This window comes from Pavona decussata, unplaced genomic scaffold (assembly GCF_977016875.1).
Source record: "Pavona decussata unplaced genomic scaffold, jaPavDecu1.1 SCAFFOLD_6, whole genome shotgun sequence".
Lineage (NCBI taxonomy): Eukaryota > Metazoa > Cnidaria > Anthozoa > Scleractinia > Agariciidae > Pavona > Pavona decussata.
Genome location: NW_028145430.1, coordinates 3174922 through 3195284, shown reverse-complemented (window position 1 = coordinate 3195284; position 20363 = coordinate 3174922). Strand labels below are relative to the sequence as shown.

General features: G+C 39.9%; 1 protein-coding gene across 1 annotated transcript in view; it reads right to left on the bottom strand.

Annotated features, from left to right (window-relative positions):
* LOC146489200 (uncharacterized) overlaps positions 1-20363 on the bottom strand; it is a 30096-nt gene that overhangs the window by 753 nt on the left and 8980 nt on the right. The window contains exon 2 of the mRNA XM_085107104.1: positions 12062-12267. Within this exon, the coding sequence (XP_084963230.1) occupies positions 12062-12258 (197 nt within the window). The 5' untranslated portion in view covers positions 12259-12267. The remainder of the gene's footprint in view (positions 1-12061; positions 12268-20363) is intronic.

Genomic DNA, 20363 nt, shown 5'->3' with positions numbered 1-20363 from the left:
TCTGCCTCAAGCCAGGAAAATTCTAAATTCTAATTCAAAGTTTGTGAAAAGTCCTGGAATTTTAGTTTAGGCAGGTACAAAAGTCGGACCGGATCAACTCGGACTGCTAGTCCGGGTCGGATAAACTCGGATCAACTCGGATCGCCTCGGATCATGAAAAAAACATAAAATTAAATGAAATTGAAACTTTTACCCTTTTGAAGGTTAAAATTCCGGTCAAAAATGGGCCAAATAAAGAAAGACTCGCGACGTTTCTCCTTGTCGTGCTGTGTAACGTAGTCAAGCCGCCATTTTGTATTCTAAGTTCCAGTTCCTCTCGGACTCGTCTCGAGATCCCTCCGCGTCGATCTCCACGATCATGAACCCAGATGAAGGTAAAATCTAGGCCATCTTTGTCAGTGAATTTGTATCCGTCCACCAAAATGATAGTTTGAACAATTAGCGAATATATACATTCTTAATTACTGAAACTATGGTGGACGGATACAAATTCACTGACAAAGATGGCCTAAATTTTACCTTCATCTGGGTCGATGATCGTGGAGATCGACGCGGCGGGATCTCGAGACGAGTCCGAGAGGAACTGGAACTTAGAAGACTTAGAATACAAAGACGGCTTGACTACGTTACACAGCACGACACGGAGAAACGTCACGAGTCTTTCTTAATTTGGTCCATTTTTGACCGGAATTTTAACCTTCAAATGGGTAAAAGTTTCAATTTCATTTAATTTTTTTTTTCATGATCCGAGGCGATCCGAGTTTATCCGACCCGGACTGGCAGTCCGAGTTGATCCGGTCCGACTTTCGTACCTGCCTATTTTAGTTTTGACTTATCAAAAGGTTTGAGAAAGGGTAATTTTCTTGGTGGCAAAGGAAATATCATTTAAAGTGTATATGAAATAAAAAACAAGTTTGACTTATGTGTTTGTTTATATCCTCATTAATCGAAATATCCGGTTTTAAACTAACTAAAGCTCTTTTACGGGGTATTTTGCTCGCCTCAAAGTTCGAAATTGGCGCTTCGAAGTGTCTCCATCTTGCGCTCGGTCAAAGCGATCAGATTTCACCGGATATGACGTAGCCAGTGGTTCAGAAAGCACGAGTATTCAGAAAGCACGAAAGCACATTCGAAAGAACGAGTATTCAGAAAGCATGAAAGCACATTCGAAAGCACGACTATTATGACGGAGAAGAGGGCAAAGAAAGGGGGAAAGAACTATTGCTCGGCCGGTGGCGCCGGTGGAATAAACTTCGATAACAAGACAGGGACACCGAACATCACAATGCATTTCCGTCGGACGAGAAGTTACGTGCAAAGTGGACACGTTTTGTGCGCATTCATCGAAAAGATTTCGTCCCAAAGAAGTCCTCATCTTTGTGTTCGACTCATTTCGATGAGAGCTGTGTAAAACAAACAGTGTAAAAAGGAAAGAAGATAGGCCTGCGCGACTCCCACTCGCGTGTTTTTAGCCGCCATGTTCAGTTATAGTTTTTCTATAATGAGTATGTCTTTCAGGGAAAGCCCTCTCTTGTATGAGCGGTGCTCCCTATAAATTTTCTTTTAGCACTGTATTTACTTCTTATTAAATACCATTTATGGTTTGGAGGATTTGCGTGATAGTCACTGAACAAAGCCATGTGCTTAAATGTCGCATGTTTTGGATTTTGATCTCAAAGGTCATTTCTGAGTTTTTTTTTTCTATATCTTTTTGACCTCTTGTTGTTTCTGTTTAGCGACTGTCGTTCTTATGCCATTTGTGGCAATTGGTTCAGGCTTCGTATGGCTCATTTCAGTGTGTCTTGCGACAGTGTATCCTCTCTTTTCATCTTTGTAAGGATAGGATTTGAACCGTGTAATAATCATTATCTTGCAGCTTTTGTATTGCCGCACCCGGCTAGTTGCTTTTGTGGCAAGATGTTGTGTTACTTATCACGGTTGTTTGTCTCTTGATCCTTTCTTTAGCATTGTAGCTTCTTTAAAAGCTGTACTATGTGTTAATTTGAGGGCTAAAGGCCGCTTTAGTTCAGTACGGCTGTGTTTTTTGTTATCGCTCCGCTCTGTAACTGTGAGGTTTGTGTTTATGTTGCGGGAGCTTAGTATTTTCCTCCTGTGTTTTGATTACGCCTTAGACTGATTACTGAGGCAATTCTTCTGTGTTGCTCTGGCTAGGAGCTGTTACGAGTCCTTCAGCCGTTAGTAAATTCTGTGGCATTTTAGGCAATGGTCAGGCAAGACCGCGGTTTCGATCCTAATCTTGTGGATCCCTTCGGTTGCCGATTCCTGAGAAATGATAGGGATGAGTTCTCGGTATCATTTCAAATAAACGGGCTCTTTTCTTAGGATTTATACTCGTTGGAAGGATCGAAAATCCCTCGGGGAAAGACCATCTTGATCCTCCTCGGTGTCTTCCTCCTCATCACTACTGTGAGCAAGCGGCTCACCTGCGTAGGGTTCCACATGTCCGACTACTTCCATTTCATCGGATGACTCGGTGCTGTTGGATGTTTCTTGGCTCAAAACGGACTCAGCAGAGGATAGCGTACCATCACTTTCAGACATATTTTCAAAAGCTGTATAGCATTCACTTTATCGTGGTCTGAACTGAGCACGCAAAGATATTTTCGAGCACGCGATAGCAGAAAACAAAGCGTAAACAGAGCCGTGAAACCACTGGCTACGTCATCAGAGCTAAACTCGTTACCAGTCTCCGGAGACACCACTTTTGGCATTTTAAGTCACTTTGAACAGCCAAAACACGGTTTTTTTACCTCTTTAGCAGTATTCCTTTTTGTGCGTTTCGGAATAAGGGTATAACCACCTACCAATTCATGAAAAAAAAAATTTTAGTTCATATGCACTTTAAAAGCCAAAAAGTTTATTCTTGGATGATCAGTGAAAATCGGTTTGTTTACAATGAAAAATTGTGGGATTCAGTTAATTTCGCTGTTGAGCGGCAACCCACTCTGTTTTCCCATTTGCTACATTTCTTTATGAATAAATAACCCCAACATTTTTACTTTCAGTGGTAAATGAATTGCATGTTAATAGATCAAAGTAGGTCTTGACCCCATTAAATGTTGAGATGGAAACAAATGCTTGAGTTTTATGCCCAATTCCTATGATTTTACACTGCACATGACCTTCTGGTTTGTTGTGCATGTAACGTATTTGATGGTAGTTTGAATTCACTCAGCTGATGCATGCATGACAGTTATGCAAATATGGCACATGTAATTTATTGAAATTCACAGCAGAAAATGCTTTTGAGCCTAATCTTAAATAGTCTAGATGTCATATCAATATCAATCGTTGAAGTACAGTAGTTCCTGCATGAGACAATGCACCCTCATCTTTGTTAATATGTTTTCTATTTACCTGATATATATGGAACTGCAGACAGCGCTTGAAATTATTCCATGGTTGTAAAAAGTTCTGAATAGACTACTACATGGTTTATTAATAATAAAATTGGTACTATTACTGTCAACGAATGAATACTTTTGAGATATTTTTCAAGTTCACAAACACCACTTTTTAACTCACCAGCGAAATAAGACGCATCACTGTCTTCCTCCGAAGTAGCACCTTGAATGGGGTAATTATCACCACTGTCAACTGTGCCATTGTTAAAAGATTCCTTGAAACAAACCAGCAAGTTGGAAATGAGTAGATTATTCACCAGAAACATGAGACATTCAGTCTTGCCTCACGTAAACATGTAAGTTATAATAATATTTGTTTTTTAAAAGCAGAGAGAGTGGGAGCAGTTCTAATCTGAAATAGGATGGTGTTCCCTATCTTTCCCCCAATAAAAGAAAAATTGCTGCTTTTAGCAAATAGCAAAAGAAGAAAACCAATCAAAGCAACAATTGGGCAAGGAACCAATCGAAAAAAAAAATAAACCGATTCTTTCTCTCGTTTCATTCCTTTCTCTCCTTTCCTTCTGTTTCTTACCGTTTCTCTCCTTTCTTTCCTTTCTCTCCTTCCTTTCCATTCTCTCCTTCCTTTCCGTTCATTCCTTTCTTTCCCTTTTCTCCTTCCTCCCATTTCTCTCCTTTATCTCCTCCCTCTCTTTTCTTTCCGTTCCTTTGCTTTCTCTCCTTTCTCCGCTTCCTCTCCTTCCCTTTTTCCTTTCTCTCCTTCCTTTCCTTTCTTTCCTTTTTTCCTTCCTCTCCTTCCATTCCTTTCTCTCTTTACTTTCCTTTTTCTCCTTCCTTTCCTTTTTCTCCTTTCTCTCCCTCCTTTCCTTTCTCTCCTTCCTTTCCTCTTTCTCCTTCCTTTCACTTTGTCTCCTTCCTTTCCTTTGTCTCCTTCCTTTCCTTTTTCTCCTTTTTTTCCTTTGTCTCCTTTCTTTCCTTTGTCTCCTTCCTTTCCTTTGTCTCCTTCCTTTCCTTTTTCTCTTTTTTTTCCCTTTGTCTCCTTCCTTTCCTTTGTCTCCTTCCTTTCCTTTCTCTGCTTCCTTTCCTTCTTCTCCTTCTATTCTTTCTTCTCCTTCCTTTCCTTTTTCTCCTTCCTTTTTATTCTCCTTCCTTTCCTTCTTCTCCTTACTTTCCTTTCTCTCCTTCCTTTTTTTCCTCTTTCTCCTTCCTTTCCTTTTTCTCCTTCCTTTCCTTCTTCTCCTTCCTTTACTTCTTCTCCTTCCTTTTTTTTTCTCCTTCCTTTCCTTCTTCTCCTTACTTTCCTTTCTCTCCTTCCTTTTTTTCCTCTTTCTCCTTCCTTTCCTTTTTCTTCTTTCTTTCCTTTTCTTTCCTAGCTTCCCGTTTCTCTCCCTTCTCTTCTTTCTCTCCTTTCTTTCCCTTCCTTTCCTGGCTTCCCATTTGTCTCCTTCCCCTTTTTCATTTCTCTGCTTTCTTTCCTTCCTTCTCCTTCTTCCCTTTTTCCCCTTGGTCTCTTTTTTCCCTTTCTCTCCTTTCTTTTCTTTTTTTCCTTCCTTTCTTTTTTCCTTTTTCTCCTTTCTTTCCTTTCCTTTCCTTGCTTCCCGTTTCTCTTCTTTCTTTCAATTCACTCCTTCCTTTCCTGTCTCTCCTTTCTTTCCTTTCTCCTCTTTCTTTCCTTTCTCTCCTTTCTTCCCTTTCTCTCCTTCCTTTCCTTTCTCTCCTTTCTTTCCTTTCTCTCCTTCCTTTTATTTCTCTCCTTTCTTTCTTTTTCCTCTTTTGTTTCCTTTCTCTCCTTTCTTTCCTTCCCTTTCTTCCTTTTTCTGCTTTTTTTCCTTCCTTTCCTTTTTCCTTTTTCTCCTTTCTTTTTTTCTTTAAGTTTCTTTCCTTTCTTCCCGTTTCTATCCATTCTCTCCTTCCTTTCCTTTCTCTCCTTTCTTTTCTTTCTCTCCTTTCTTTCCTTTCTCTCCTTCCTTTCCTTTCCCTCTTTTCTTTCCTTTCTCTCCTTCCTCTCCTTTGTCTCTTTCCTTTCCTTTCTTTCCTTCCTTTCCTTTCTCTCCTTTCTTTCCTTTCCCTCCTTCGTTTTCTTTCTCTCCTTTCTTTCCGTTTTTTTCCTGGCTTCCCGTTTCTCTCCTTCCCTTTTTTCCTTTGTCTGCTTTCTTTTCTTTCTTCATGTTTTTCCCCTTTGTCTTTTTTTTCCCTTTTTCTCCTTTCTTTCCTTTTTTTACTTTTTTCCGTTTTTCTCCTTTCTCTCTTTTTTTCTTTTCCTTTAGTTTCTCTCTTTTCTTTGCCTCCTTTCCTTTCTCTCCTTTCTTTCCTGTCTCCTCTTTCTTTCCTTCCTCTCCTTTCTCTCCTTTCTTCCCTTTCTCTTCTTTCTTTCCTTTCTCACCTTTCTTCCCTTTCTTTTCTTCCTTTCCTTTCTCTGCTTCCTTTCCTTTCTCTCCTTTCTTTTCTTTCTTTCCTTACTTTCCTTTTCTCTCCTTCCTTTCCATTCTAGTGAATTCTGCTCCACGTTACTAACAGTAGAGGTCGCCTGTGTCCTCTTATGCGCGTGATTGTGTCATAATCGAAACCTTATATTGCCACCGTCAAATTTTTCTTGAAACCGCGGAATACAATTTTCTTTACCACAACTATTTTTGTGTGTAAAGAAAAATTGAGATGAGTCAATGACAACTTAATGACCTGTATAAGTCGGTCCTTGAGTGCGTACATCTCTGGTCTACTTTCAGTACAAGAACATTTATCTATTTACCACTAAACTGCTTAAGACTGTGTGGAGAAAAAAAACGGCTTCTAATACATTGGCTCATTAAAGCATCATTATCAATTTGGTTCGTGTCAAAGACTGTATTGACATTACAGCGGTTACCAATAACACGCGACCTATCGCTTTTAAAAGACTCCGATAAAGTTGCGTTTTGGTGGACGTCAATCATAGAAAAGCCGTTGACATTATTTTGAATTCTGAGAACATTTCAAGGACACAGAACCAAGAAATTGACAGTTTTATCCGCTGACGGATGGGAAACTTTATGAAAGTTGATTTCCAAGCCAGATTATCTAAAAAAATGGGCATTGTTTAGACGAAGCCGTATTTTTTTTATGAAACATTTGAAATCGCTACACCTGATAATAAATCAGCGATGCGTGCAAGTGAGTAAATTATCACGTGCAGTGGAAATTGAAATTTTTAATTCAAAAATACCTTTTATTTGCGCTTGATCTGGCTCGAGAATCAATTTAGATAAAGTTTCTTAGTTTCTTGCCGCGTTACCTTGGAATCTTGTCAGAATTCAAAATAATTTCAACGGCTTTTGTTTGATTGACGTCCACCAAAACGCAACTTTATCCGACTCTTTTGAATGCCGTAGGTCGCGTGTTATTGGTAACCGCTGTAAATAAATCCAAATCGTATTAGCTGTGGAATTTGTCTAGGTTTCGTTTTGTCGGGAGCCGCGCTATGTAGTGAATTATTAAATTGGCCATGAGCAAGGACTAAGTTGCCTCTAAAATTAAAGTCCGGTTGTTCGTTTAGTAAAGATTTGGTAGGTTTTTGTAGGTGCTTGGCACTGGTCTGCGCATTTCTGACATTTGTAGATTTCATAGGCATTTGGTCAATTTAGATTATTTAATGTTGAAATGTAATAATTTAAATGAAATGTGCAGATTTCGTTATTCATGAGTACTTAGCTTTGAGAATATCGGAAACAGGAGTAATCACTCCACAGGCCCGGTGGATGTGCTGAATGTCGCATTGAGCTCAGAAAGGTCGGCAAATTTGTAAACAGCAGATTCTTTGGACTTGCGAAGATACACAAAGCCATTTTTTGCCCAACAAAATTTGTACCTGTAGGCCTCATTGGTTTTCTTTGTCTCGTGAAATAAAGTCGCGTAACCGTAATGAAATAAAGTTTGTAACCCGTAAAAAATACTCGAATAAACTCCAATTCTTTCTTTTTGGAGATGACACTAGTGTTCTTTTTGCTCATAAAGGCTTAAAGTCACTAGAATTTATACTAAATGAAGAATTACACAATTTATATACCTGGCTGACTTCTAACAAGCTTACTTTGAAAAGTTAAAAAATCAAACTATGTTATTTTTTGCCCTCACCAAAAAAGGCTCAACTATCACCCTCAGATCAATATTTTTGACAATGAAAACAACGAAAAGGTTTCTCTTGAACGTAAAAACTTCATTAAATATCTTGGATTGTTAATTGTTGAAAATTTGTCCTGGAAGACACATATTAATTCTGTAGCAACAAAAATAAGTAAGACAATTGGGCTAATCGCAAGGTTACGGCATATTGTTCCTACTTGCACTCTTCTGAATATGTATCAGTCGCTAATCGTACCTTACATAACTTCTGGTCTTATCTCTTGGGGCAATGCATGTAAAATCTTCCTTGATCAAATTCTTGTCGTTCAAAAGCGCGCATTGCGGCTAATATATTTTGCTGAAACAAACGACCATGCCATACCATTTTTTTGTTAAAGCAAAAGTATTGCCAGTATGATTCTTGTATTATGAAACCGTTTGCAACCTTATGTTTGATATAAACGAAAACACTGCCCCAAGAAATATTTTGAATCTGTTTTCTCGAATTTCTAGGGTCCATTCTTATAAAACGCGTTCCTCTACCTCTGGTCATTTTTATAAAAAGGAATCTCGCATTAATGCCACACGAAATGCTTTCTCGCGTGTTGGGGTCAAAATTTGGAACGGGATACCTGCAACTCTAAAAAAAAAGTGCAAAAAAATATTTTAAAGAATCCCTACAAAGAAAGTTATTTGATATACTTGAAACTGTAGACCTTTATATTGAAGTGGAAACGATAATTGACCAAATAAAAAACTGATCACCCATGTCCTTCTCTTTTAGTAGTATAATCTGATTCTCCTCTTCCCCTTTCATCTCTTTTATATTGTAATATTAATGATAATAAAAATTACAATTAATTTACTTTAATTTTGTTGCATAGCCTTATCTGAATTTGCGGTATTCAGGTAACCTTAAGTTTTTTTCTTTTCCGTTTTCCTGCATGTTTTGTAATTTATTGTAATTTTTCTTCCTCCGCTATGTTCTCGTGCTCGGCTTGTCCAGCCTTGACTAGCTTCGTGGCTATTGGCGGGACAAGCGACTTATATCAGAATTTGTAAATAAATTGTTGTTGTTGACATTTTTGTGTCAGATAAACATGTTACTTACACGTCGTCGGAAACGTACGTGAAAAAACCTGGGGCGCCCCCAGATTACGGCGGCAAAAAACCTTAGAAGATTCTTCTAACGTTTTGTATTGGGTACTTACAGTTGGCCCTCGCTGTGTTCCCTCCCGGAGCTGAAAGCCGAAAGAAATAAAGATAGCCTATTATCATCTGTAAGAGGAGTTTCTTCTTAGCAGTACTGGGTGGGAGGTTAAAACTGAGGTAAGTTCTGTACAAGTTTGAAGATAGTCCAATGGCAAGAAAGGGGACGTTCAATTGTAAAGTTGTTAGCACACCAAAGACAGTTTACTGTACAGATTGTGTAATTTGCTAAGATGCAGAGGAATCGTTTTGAGATTCTTTCTCTTTTGCAGGATGGCGGCTAATCTGGTACCGAGATCTTCCACGGTTAGACCTGCGGTGAGATCTGGGTACGAGATTAGATGGCGGCTATACCCTGCAGAAAATCTATGGTTTCTTACCTCTCAATTCCCAGTTTTCACCTCCATGTATGGGTTAAAAAAGCGGTAAATCCCTGTGAAATTTCCGAGGTTGCTTTCCGTGATTTTGACACAGGCACTCATGAATTCCCCTAACCCGTGATCTTTGATCTTGAAACAGTCTCGAAAATTTCCCCCAGTCGAGGGGCAAACAATTCAATCCATCCCCTTGTGGTTCCCGACATACCAACGGCAGGTTGCCCTGGGAATCGACCCCACGGGGAAGCCGATGCACACCGAGATGACATGTACATTATAGAATATAAAGCTCGGTATATAACTTGAATTTGTGCCGATCGATGTTTATACGGAGCATACGTAATTACCTCAATTCACTGCTTTTAGTCCATCACTAAAATTGATTTTAAAAATTACTTGTCCCAATGGTGACAGATTGTGTATAGATCACAAGACAGGCTCGAGTCCTGTCTTAAAAGATATGATATACACTCTGTTTTTTTATAAGAACGTCGAGGCCGGGATTAACCAACATTTTAAGAACGTATGAAAACATTCATCAGGCTGAGAGTCGATTAAGAACATTTTTATTTTGCTAATCTGTATATAAAATCAAGGTAACAAATGTAAATTAGCCAAAATACTCGAAGGGCATGTTTTGTATAACATTAACAATGGTGACACACATCTCCATTTGTCATAATCAGCAGTTCTTGATACCATATCTCAGCAGGCGATGCACTTTGATAGGTTTTCTGGTCACGTCCACATTGATTTACTGAAATACATGTAGTGTATACCATATGACTTAAGAACATCTTAAGAACGTTTTCAGCCTCAAATCGCACACAAACTATAAGAACGTTCAGCTTCAGCTCCAAAATTAGACGTTCTTATAAAAAAAACAGAGTGTGTATGACTCCAACTATGCCAGAAAACAAACTGACTCAATTTTAGTTTAATCAATCTTACTGGTTTGGTATATACCACAGGGCGTAGAGGAATCAAAGTTGATGTAATTCCGGCCAAATTCACTGCGAAATTGCGCGGCAAATATAATTGAGTTTATAGATACAAAAACGTGATCGAAAAAAGCGTCATGAGATCTCATCATCGATCACGCATCTGTTGAAGGATCACATAGACGGTAATGGTCGCCTATGGGGAAGCGATCGTCGCCCTTCGGCGACGTCGAAAGCGAACCGTTTCAAACAAGGCCCAAGGTGCCGTAAGTCCCCCAGCCTGGGCAATCGATAAGATCGATAATCGATTATAATCGATAAAATTGATAGAATTTAGCTTATTAGATCGACAATCGGTAAAAATGAAAAACGATAAAAGGTTTTGTTGTGAGAAATAGATAGTAATCGATTTTTCAATTATTAATATCGAATTTATCGAAAGATATTTCATTTAAAATAATGAAAGGAAATATCTTTCAAATTGTACCGATAAAGTTGGAAACAAAATAATGACAACTTGCGTAACCAATTTTGACACGTTTACTGCTACGAGCACAAGTCTACATTGCTGTAGTGGAGCGTTAAAGTTCTATGAAAGGAAATCAAATGCATCACTTGGTAGCGGCCAGAGTAGACTCAATATTCTGAACTGTTTGCTGATCCAGGTGAAAGTAGTCCGACCGGTTACAATTTGCTTTTGTGTTTTCATTATCCAGCTTGGTCGGGTGGAAATAAAGCGAAAAGGAAACCAGCGGAGTCCCATACTGAACTTAACATTATTCCTTAAGCTGGTGGCACACGGCTCAACATTTGTTGATCAACAAATGTTGCAGCTCCTGTTCAACAAATGTTGAACAGTATGTCATGCACTGTTGAATGTTGAAATAGGCCGTTCAACATGTTCAACGTTGAACGCAGTTCAGACGAAATAGAGATGAGATCTATTCCATTCAACAAGTTGCCACTTGTTAAACGGTGTTTACTAATCATTGAAATTGGTGACACAGTTCAACATCGTGCAACATTTGTTGATCAACAGCGGAATGATGCACGATGTTGACCCGTGTGTCACCAGCTTTCTATGTACGTTTTGTATCCTGAAAAATCTGATTCACAGTCAGAAGCTAAAAAGAGGAAGCGTTTACACGAACGCGGTTTCGTTTGTAACCGCATCGCTTTCGATGCGAAATTGGCACAATGTAAGCACTTGAAAACGGTAAGATTGGCACCGTGTAAACGCTTTAAGTATATTTTTCGATGCGGCTTCAAGGGAATAAAACGGTGACGATATTAATCCGCGTTCGTGTAAACACTGCCTCAGAAAGACTACATGGCATAAAATCGATAATATCGATAAAGTTTATACAGACACCGTTGTGAGTATCGATTTTTATCTATTGATCGATAAAAACGATAACAATTAAGATAAATTTATCGCTTAATATCGATTTTTGGTTTTCCGATATCGACTTTTATTGATTGTCCACGCAGGGCGTAAGTTCAGTTCACCGTAAACTACGGTGATGCGCTCACAGTCATTGATGCATGCGGCTTGTGTCTTGGGGATAATCTTTCAACAGACACGTAATAAGATTCCATGACACATGATGTGCAGCTTTTTATGATTCACTGTAATAACCTTAAGACTTAGGACTGTTTATTGTTCATTTATTGGTATAGGTAGAATGTTAGTCATTAATTGATCATGTAAGGTTTTTTTTGATATTTTTATCAACCCGAGTTGAAATAAAGTTACTTACTTACTAACTTACTTACTTGCTTGCTTTCTTGCTTGCTTACTAACCTACTTACTTACTTACTTACTTACTTACCGTTACTTACGCTTTGTTCGATCACGTTCTTGTGATTAAAATCAACAAACTCGATCTACAACGCAATTTCCCAGTGAATTTAGCCGGAATTTACATCAAATCTGATTCCTCTGCGCCCTGTGTTTATACTAAAACAAATATCCCCATTATCATTGTTCTGTTAATTAATTCAATCTTAATACAACATGAAAAGAGAATTCATTGTGATTTTAAACACCCACCTCCCTTGATGGGACTCGTTCTTTCCTTCTTTCTTTCTCTCTCCTCTATTTCTTTTTCTCGAACATTCTCTAATTATTAAGATTGCAACGATACCAATAACGCAAATAACGCAAGCCATGAGCCAGGAGTTTGCAGTAGTAAACTTTAAAGTCACTAAGCCAAAAAGAACGGAAACTATTATGGTATGGTCCGCCATGAGTGCTGCCTATTTGAAAAGAACAACAAATAAATAAACAAGTGGTTTGTTATGGGAAACTGAATAGTTACTGAACAGTGTGAACAAAGAAACATGAGTAGTCCGGCTATAAAGATGCATGCACGTGAGTGATTTTTGTTATATAATAGGGTAATAGGGTTATAAAATACACTTACAAACTTCATGTAATTGACGCTACAAGTCGCCGCGGGCAGAATCAACCCTCCCATTGTCTAGATAAGGTAAAACGCCTCCTAATTTTCGCTTTTTAGTAATTGCAACTCAAAGACGGGATCGGTTACCCCCATTTTGGAACCCTGATCAGCATGTTCAGATGGATCTTTTAGCAAAGTTTTCAAAAAAGCCATCTTAGATTTTGAAAAAATGTAACTTGGCTCTGAGCCCTTACTGCATACTTTAAACTTTGGAGAATGTTGAATCTAAACATGCTGATCACAATTCCATAAAAATAAAAGACTCCTGTGAGACAACTAGCTATATAGTGAATGCGGAAGTGGATAGTGGCAACGCAGTACTTGTATCAAACTTTTTACTTTTTCGTGTTCAAGATTGAAAATTAAAATTTGGATGTCAACCGTAAAGCAGCACTCGCATCAAACTACACTCTACAACTAACGATTCGTGGACGCCATCTGGAATGAAGTGCAACCTGAAAGGTAGAAAACATTGTTTGCATTTTGTTTGGTTGTCCCAGGACTCGAAAACTAAATCGTATTTAACACGAAATCCATACAGGCCGCATTTATTCCAGCAATTCAACAAATTCAGTTAGCCTATTGGTAATTAACAAACCATACATAACTGACGAGTCAAAGAATCAGCACTCCTTTGATCTAGAATACTAGGAATTTCTAGTCAATGAATAAAATATACTTAAGAAACAAACAAAATGAAGATAAAAATTTCAAAACGTAAGATGAAATTCCATATTCTCTCGTAACATGGGTGAATTTGCTTGCGAGGACATGTGAATTTCTAAATAAAAATATTATTCAGACAAACAAAATGAACGTAAAAATTTCAAAAGTAGCCCTGCGGCCAATTTCTAAAAAATAGATTTCAGCCAGTTAGACCCCCCACGAGACTAAAAAACAAACATTCCCTCGCTACCATTTCTGTAAATAATGTCTTCCAAAACAAGCACTTCTTCGCTTGTTTAAACAACTCTAACGGAAATTGACGACATTCCAGGTTCGCGTTTTCAGCATGATTCCTCTGAATATACTGTAGAACAGCTAAAGCGTTGATTGAAATGCAGAGGACTCAAGCAAAGTGGCAAGCGACAGGATCTTGTTGAGTGAGTCCGAGATTGTATAAATTCAGGAAATCATTTTTTGTTGGACGCTAGTATAGACGGCGGGAAATGGTATGCTGCTAAGGCTCTAAGAGAAAACTTAGTAACGCAGATGTCAGAAGGCAAACGAAAATGCATTGAAGATATTCCTGTCGTTCCATTCACCTGAATGGAATAATTTTCAGTCGAAGGATATACCGTCCTATTTCAAGTACGGACATATACATCATTATGCTTTGGAATCTATTGAGAGTTTAGTTACAGATTATGACGAAGATGGGGATTGTGATCTCGGTCATTTGACTGACAAACCGCTAAAAAATGCTCGGAAATACGTAGACTCTGGATTCATTCATGACGTTATGGATACAAAATCCAAAGATTATTTTTTTGTGCGCGCATATGTGGCCTTCAATGAGAACGGAGCTCCCGCACAACGTGACAGTTGTTTTTATCAAACTTGAGCGGCACTGTGATCCACGATTCCTGTGAACCGTGGGCCGTTATAGCCACGTTGCTGCTGTTTTGCTATTTGTTTTAGATCGTGCTGAAAAACATGGTCATACAGGTTCAGTTGGCTGTACAAGCAAACCGTGCACGTGGAACAAGGGAAAACGGAGAGATAAAAATCCATAGAGGCTTTCTGATGCAGTTTACCCCTCTAAGCGGAAGAAAAGCGAAGGAAGGTTGATTGACTTCGATCCTAGGCCTATAAAATTCAGAAATGTTTCCCCACAGCATACACTTTAGAGCATCTCTGCAAATAACAGAAGCAGTGAAATGTCGATGTGGGAGAACAGATGACATATGACGACTTATCCGTAGATAAAGACAGACTTGAAGACTTGAGAAGGAAACTAACGATCCAAAGGAAAATTTAAAGCCCGCTACACTAATGGAGATACCAGCCACGAGGGAACAAATAATTAGCGAGGAGTGGCATAACCAGAGGTTTAGACGTTTGACAGCATCGAACTGCCTGTGTCTGCAAGATTGGTGAGCTTGTGCGTAAAGAGTCACCTGTGGCAGCAGCAAGAGCTCACAATTTTGTCAAGCCCAACGTGTGGAAACTTGATTCTAGTTCAGACTTTCAAACATCATTCATGAAGTATGGAATCGAAATGGAACCCGACGCAATCAAGAAATGTAAAGAGAAAACTTAGACAAAAGTATGTCGGATAGGTTTTTGGGTTAATCCCAAATTCCCTTTCCTAGGATGAAGATGACCTAGTCGGCGACAATGGGCTTCTGGAGATCAAGTCCCTGAAAGTCTTTAAGTACAACGCATTAAGAATGTAACCACAAGAAGATGAAGCATTCAGAAAGATACAAGACAACATCTCAAGTGAGAAGACCATGGCATTCTTCGACCCAAGCAAACCCATTACCCTCCGTACAGAGGCAAGCATCAATCAAGGGTTATCAGCGGCCCTGCTTCAGAAGACAGACAGAGGCATACAACCGGTAAACTTTATCCGCCGAGCAATGACAGAAACCGAGAACATGTATAGTCAGATCGAGAAAGACGCTTTGGCTATCAAATGGGCCAAGGAGAGGCTGAGAATTTACCTACTTGGAGCATCCCGATTCAGAATCGTGACTGCCCACAAACCACTAATACCTTTGTTTTACAAAGTAAAGGCTAAAGTACCACCAAGAATAGAGAAGTGGATCATGGAAATGCAAGACGTGGACTATGAGTTCGTGTACGAACCAGGGAAGGATGAAGCAGACCCCTTAGACTTCCTCTCCAGACACCCTCTGCCTGAAACACGAGATAACTAAAACTGAGAAAATCATCAGATGGAACGTGAATGCTGAGCACGCTGTGTTTGTCACACGAATCAGAGAGGAAACTTAGAAAGATGAGGTCATGCAGCGGTTAGCCAATAATATCGCTAAGTGCAGAGATAATACCGGAACAAGAAACTGAACCAGAACAAGGAGCAGAGCATAGCCAACCAGTGAACAGACCAGCAGTGACGAGACCCAGACGGAAAAGGCGCCAGCAGGAGCCCCAGCCTTCATATTTGAAGGACTATGTGATAGCTTAACAAGGACACTTATTAACAGTTGATTTAAGTTTTGTTATCGGAATGAACTTTGCTAGAGTTACAAGCTTTTGTTAGTTTGGGAGGGATGTTGTATCCGTTCCTCCGCACGCAGTGCGAACCTACATTGTATCACGTGATATCGCATTAAAAATAGTTCTATCCAACATGGCGTGTCATCACTGACGATCCTACAATTACTGTTTGTAATCAACCTATCAACTTCATCCAAACGGTTTTGAATGGCTGTTTCTTCATTCCTACTCTGCTTAGCCTTTTTTTTAGAATAACGAATTGTTAGGCTTCTCATTTTCATTTTGTTTAACTCCCTGTTACCGCGCTATGTAAATTTCTTAAATTTTTTGCCTTTTCTTTGTTGTATTTTCTCGTTGTCACGTGCGTCATGGAATTAAGTTCTTTTTTGTATAAATTTAGTTGAGCGTCGTTGTAAAGTTCATTTCTAGTGTTTGTGCTTGGCGTTTTACGTATCTTCGTTGCTTCTGTATTCTGGTCATCGTATCGTTGCGTTTTGGATTTTTCATGGAGAATCACCGATAAGGTTCGTTCGTATTTTTCCTTCGGCGTTTTATTTTACTTCGTTATCGTTCCTTATTATTATGTCATTTTTCCTTTTAGAACTGTGTCAAGCTGGGACGGGCCGTTTTATTTCCCGTACAGCGAGTATCTTATGGTGACTCCACTAATAAAATGATCTTGTAGTGAGCGCTGGTTCATTTAGCGGCTACATTGGTTCTTATCGCTTCTTCAAACCGTATTCGTTGAAGACGACGTTGTCGACGGCTGCAGATGACGAGATGCGAAGTACACGCGTTACGACACTTAACACTTTGTTGGACGAAGAAGTCAGGCGACTACGAGGGTCCGTTTCTGCGTACAAAGGACATTTAACGAAAGCATACAGCGATATCAGATTCTTATGTTCCAATTCAGGATCTCTCAGTGAAATCGTGTCAAGAAAGAGTGCCCTGGATGATTTATTTGCGAGATATACGGCGGCGGTTCAAAGTTTACTACAAAAACTCGTAGATTTAGAAGAACAGGAAAGAACTGTGCGTAATTATAATCACGAGGCCAACGAGAAGGACGTCTTCGATGAAGAATCTACGAAATTGATCAATTCTGTGAGGCAGCTCGCCTTTATTGATACAGGATTGGCACATGTCTGTACTTCAACCGAGTTTCTACGCAGAACTCCACCCGAGCTTCCACACGGGACTCAACCAGGAATTCCACGCGAGACTCCACCCGAGCTTCCACGCGGTTATCTATCCGGATTTCCACGCGAGACTCCACCATACGTTTCATTCGAGACGACTCCACCTGAGCTACCGCGCGAGACTCCGCCCGTGACCCCACGCGACCTCCCACGTGAAACACCACACGAACAATTGCACCAGAGAGGACCTGGTTCAACCGCGAGTGGATTTTGTTCTTATGGTTCGCGTAGATCGAGGACTAGTAGATCGTCGAAGACGAAGCTTGCAGTTGCTCAATTGAAAATAAAGGAACTCGAAGACGAGCAAAGGTTGAAGACAATGGAGCATGATCTACAAAAGCAAAGGCTACAGCTTGAGATGGAAAGACAGCTCCTGAATGCACGCGTGGAAGTTGAACAAACACAGATCGAGTTGTCGGTAGGAAGTGGTGACAGCAGCGATATTGGAAACAGACCTCAAATTCTTCCCTCTCTACCCAAGCAGACGTTATACGAGACGGTTGATAGATATCGTGCTTCGTATGAGAATTATCGGCCAAGATCAGCTCTAACTCTGCTTCTCCAGCCTGAGAAAATTCTTGCAGGGACATTACTAGCCAGTCCGAAGAATTAGTCAATGCCTCAGAGATGCAGAATACTTTAAAGTTGTAGCAGGAAGCAATGGAACGCCAAGATGAAGCAGTACGTTTGATGGCCTCTGGACTAGAGAAGATCGAGATGCCCAAAAGGGAGTTTATCTCTTTCGATGGCGACTCGAAGAAATACCCTCGGTTTATGAAGAGTTTCGAGATAAACGTAGATCGGAAAGTGAAAGAAGATGACGAAAAACTTAGTTGCTATACAGTATTGCAAGGGCGCTGCGAAGGATGCTATAGGGAACTGTTTGATGCTACCATCTGAAAAGGGTTACCAGGAGGCGAAAGAGATCTTATGTTAGAGCTTTGGTCAGAAGCATACAATCGTGAGAGCCTTCATCGACAAGGTTGTCAAAGGACCTCAAATCCGCGCACGGGAATCCGAGAAGTTGTCTCAACTCGCCCGTGACATGACGAGCTGTTCCCTAAACTCAGAACATATACATTACAAGGCTGACATTAATTCGATAGACACACTTACGAAGATTGTCATGAGGCTTCCATCTCATCTTCAAGCTAAGTGGGCCGAGGAATCACATGAGCAGCTTTGAGCAGGAAAAAAATGCCACCCGGGGGTCCTCTTATTATTGTGCGCGAGGCGTCATCGTATGCCTCGAAATGTTACATGAAACAGCCACAGTGTATTACAGTCACGCAGTTTCATCTTGCGCTTTCGAGACAAACTCGTGCCTTGCGACGCGCAGTGTTTTCCGGAGTGGTATTGTATGATTTTCCACGGTCAACTACCAATTTTTTCCATTGATTTGCCTTCGTTTTCATAACATTTCCCGTTCCAGACTGTCACAAAGGAATGGAATTTTTTGCATTTATCGATAATTGCGGAGGGCAGCAATTTAATTCATTGAATAACAGCAGACCACTTCCTCTGCTCGGGGATTGACCCTTACACATACATATTCGACTTGGTAAGTTGTATCTACCATAAAGCTGAGGAAAATAGTTCTTGGGTCATTTGTTTTTATTTTCTTTACCTGGGAATGCGATGCTCAGATAAATCGACGCCAGCTTCGATAAAATAACGTACTTCTGAAATTGAATAGTGTTAGTGTGAATTGTCCCAGCTTTGTCTGTCTTTGAATTTGGCTGACAAATTTCCTCTCAGCATTTAACGCAAGTATCATAAGATTGAAATGTCGAAAAGCAACGTATACGTTTAGGAATTAGAACGATATTTTGGAAGGACGTACCTCTTCGATCAGACCATTGCCGAGAGTCGAAGTCTTGTTGAATCTTTGTTATTATGGCGGGAAACTCGCGCGTATTCGACATGGATTCACGATCATATAAAAGCAAGGCAAGGCATTGGTGAGAAGTGAAGTTTGTAAATAGGCTATATCAATTTTAAGATTCTGTATTTTGAACTTATTGTATTGCATAACTTGGCTCTTAGTCATTTATTTACTGCACTGTTTTTATCTACCGCGCACCACAGTCATTCAATCATCACCGTGCGATATTAATCCTGTTCTGCTTTACTTGGGTAGTCAGTTTTTATTGAACTGTTGTTATCTGTCGAGCAGACTGCTTTACTTGGGTAGTCAGTTCTTCCCAGAACTGTTGTTATCTGTCGAGCAAACTGCTTTACTTGGGTAGTCAGTTCTTTATTAAGCTGTTGTTATCTGTCGAGCAGAACATTTACCGGCTAACCTCGCGCGATGAACACTAACTTAGGTTCTGCTTTAGCTTATCGAGCAGAATTCTCTGCTTCCACTAATTAATATTGCAATAACCAATTCTGCTCTACTTGGGTAGTCAGCTTTCTTTTCAGTGAGCTGTTGTTATCTGTCGGGTAGGATATTAATCTCGCTTATTGTAATATTCTGCTTTGTGATATTTTGCTTTTGCTATGCGCATAGCTGCTCTGTCGAGTACAAAGGTAGTATACAGTAACACTGCTTTGTAGTCCCAATTCTTTATAACTCTTTATGAAAGGAATACCAATCATATCAACTATTTCTTTTTTCTTCCATTTTAGGGACGTCCGAATGCAACGCGCGGAGACGATCACTTGCTTTGTATCATCAATGTACAATTGTATCACTTTTCTTTCTTTCTTTTTTTTGTGGAAAAAAGTGTCTAGCGCGGCTTGTGCTACAAAAGTATTGTTACATTTTGTGCAGTAAATAAATGTCCCAAACTCTGTGCCGCGATTCTACTGCTTTTGGCAGAAATTGTTTGCGTTTGTTCTTTGATTCGATGTTCTTTTTCAAATGCTAAATCGCCCAGTTGCCTATTTTGAGTGGTTCATATTATATTAAGTCTGTGCCCTGGAGTTACTATTCGAGCAAGAGAACCATGTCTTACAAAAAGCGTAAGAACCTCCGTTACTGGTTACCGTTCGCGTGGATAAAACGAAAGCATTCCTCGCGCGTTCGATCTGCACAAACCACGATGTCTGGGGTTCTGTTTCTCTCTGCGATACTGCTGGAACTCCGCACGTGTGAAAAAAGACCATTCCGACCATGAATTATAACACGCAAAGGTGCAAAACGGTTTCTCTTGTTGCAGTTAATGATAAGCTATTGGTGATTTCAACTCACCGCAAGCTCACTAGCATATATTTTTTTCTTCACCTAAGCTCATCATGCAAACTTATCGAGGCCGGGATTGAACCGGAATTCTCCCACCTGGCTGGCTTCGTGGAGAAGAGAGCGACTGTGGCAAACACTGCGTTTGGCAAGTTGGTGGGAGCTAGACCAGAAGGAGAAAGTAAAGCCAAATCCAGACGAAGATCACGTAGTGATGCTCCTGCTTGCGTGACGACTCTTGCTATCCAGTCAACCAATGGAAAACGTGCCTCAGATGGTCAGTCAGCCTGCTGACCCACAGTCAGACCTGTTGCCCAA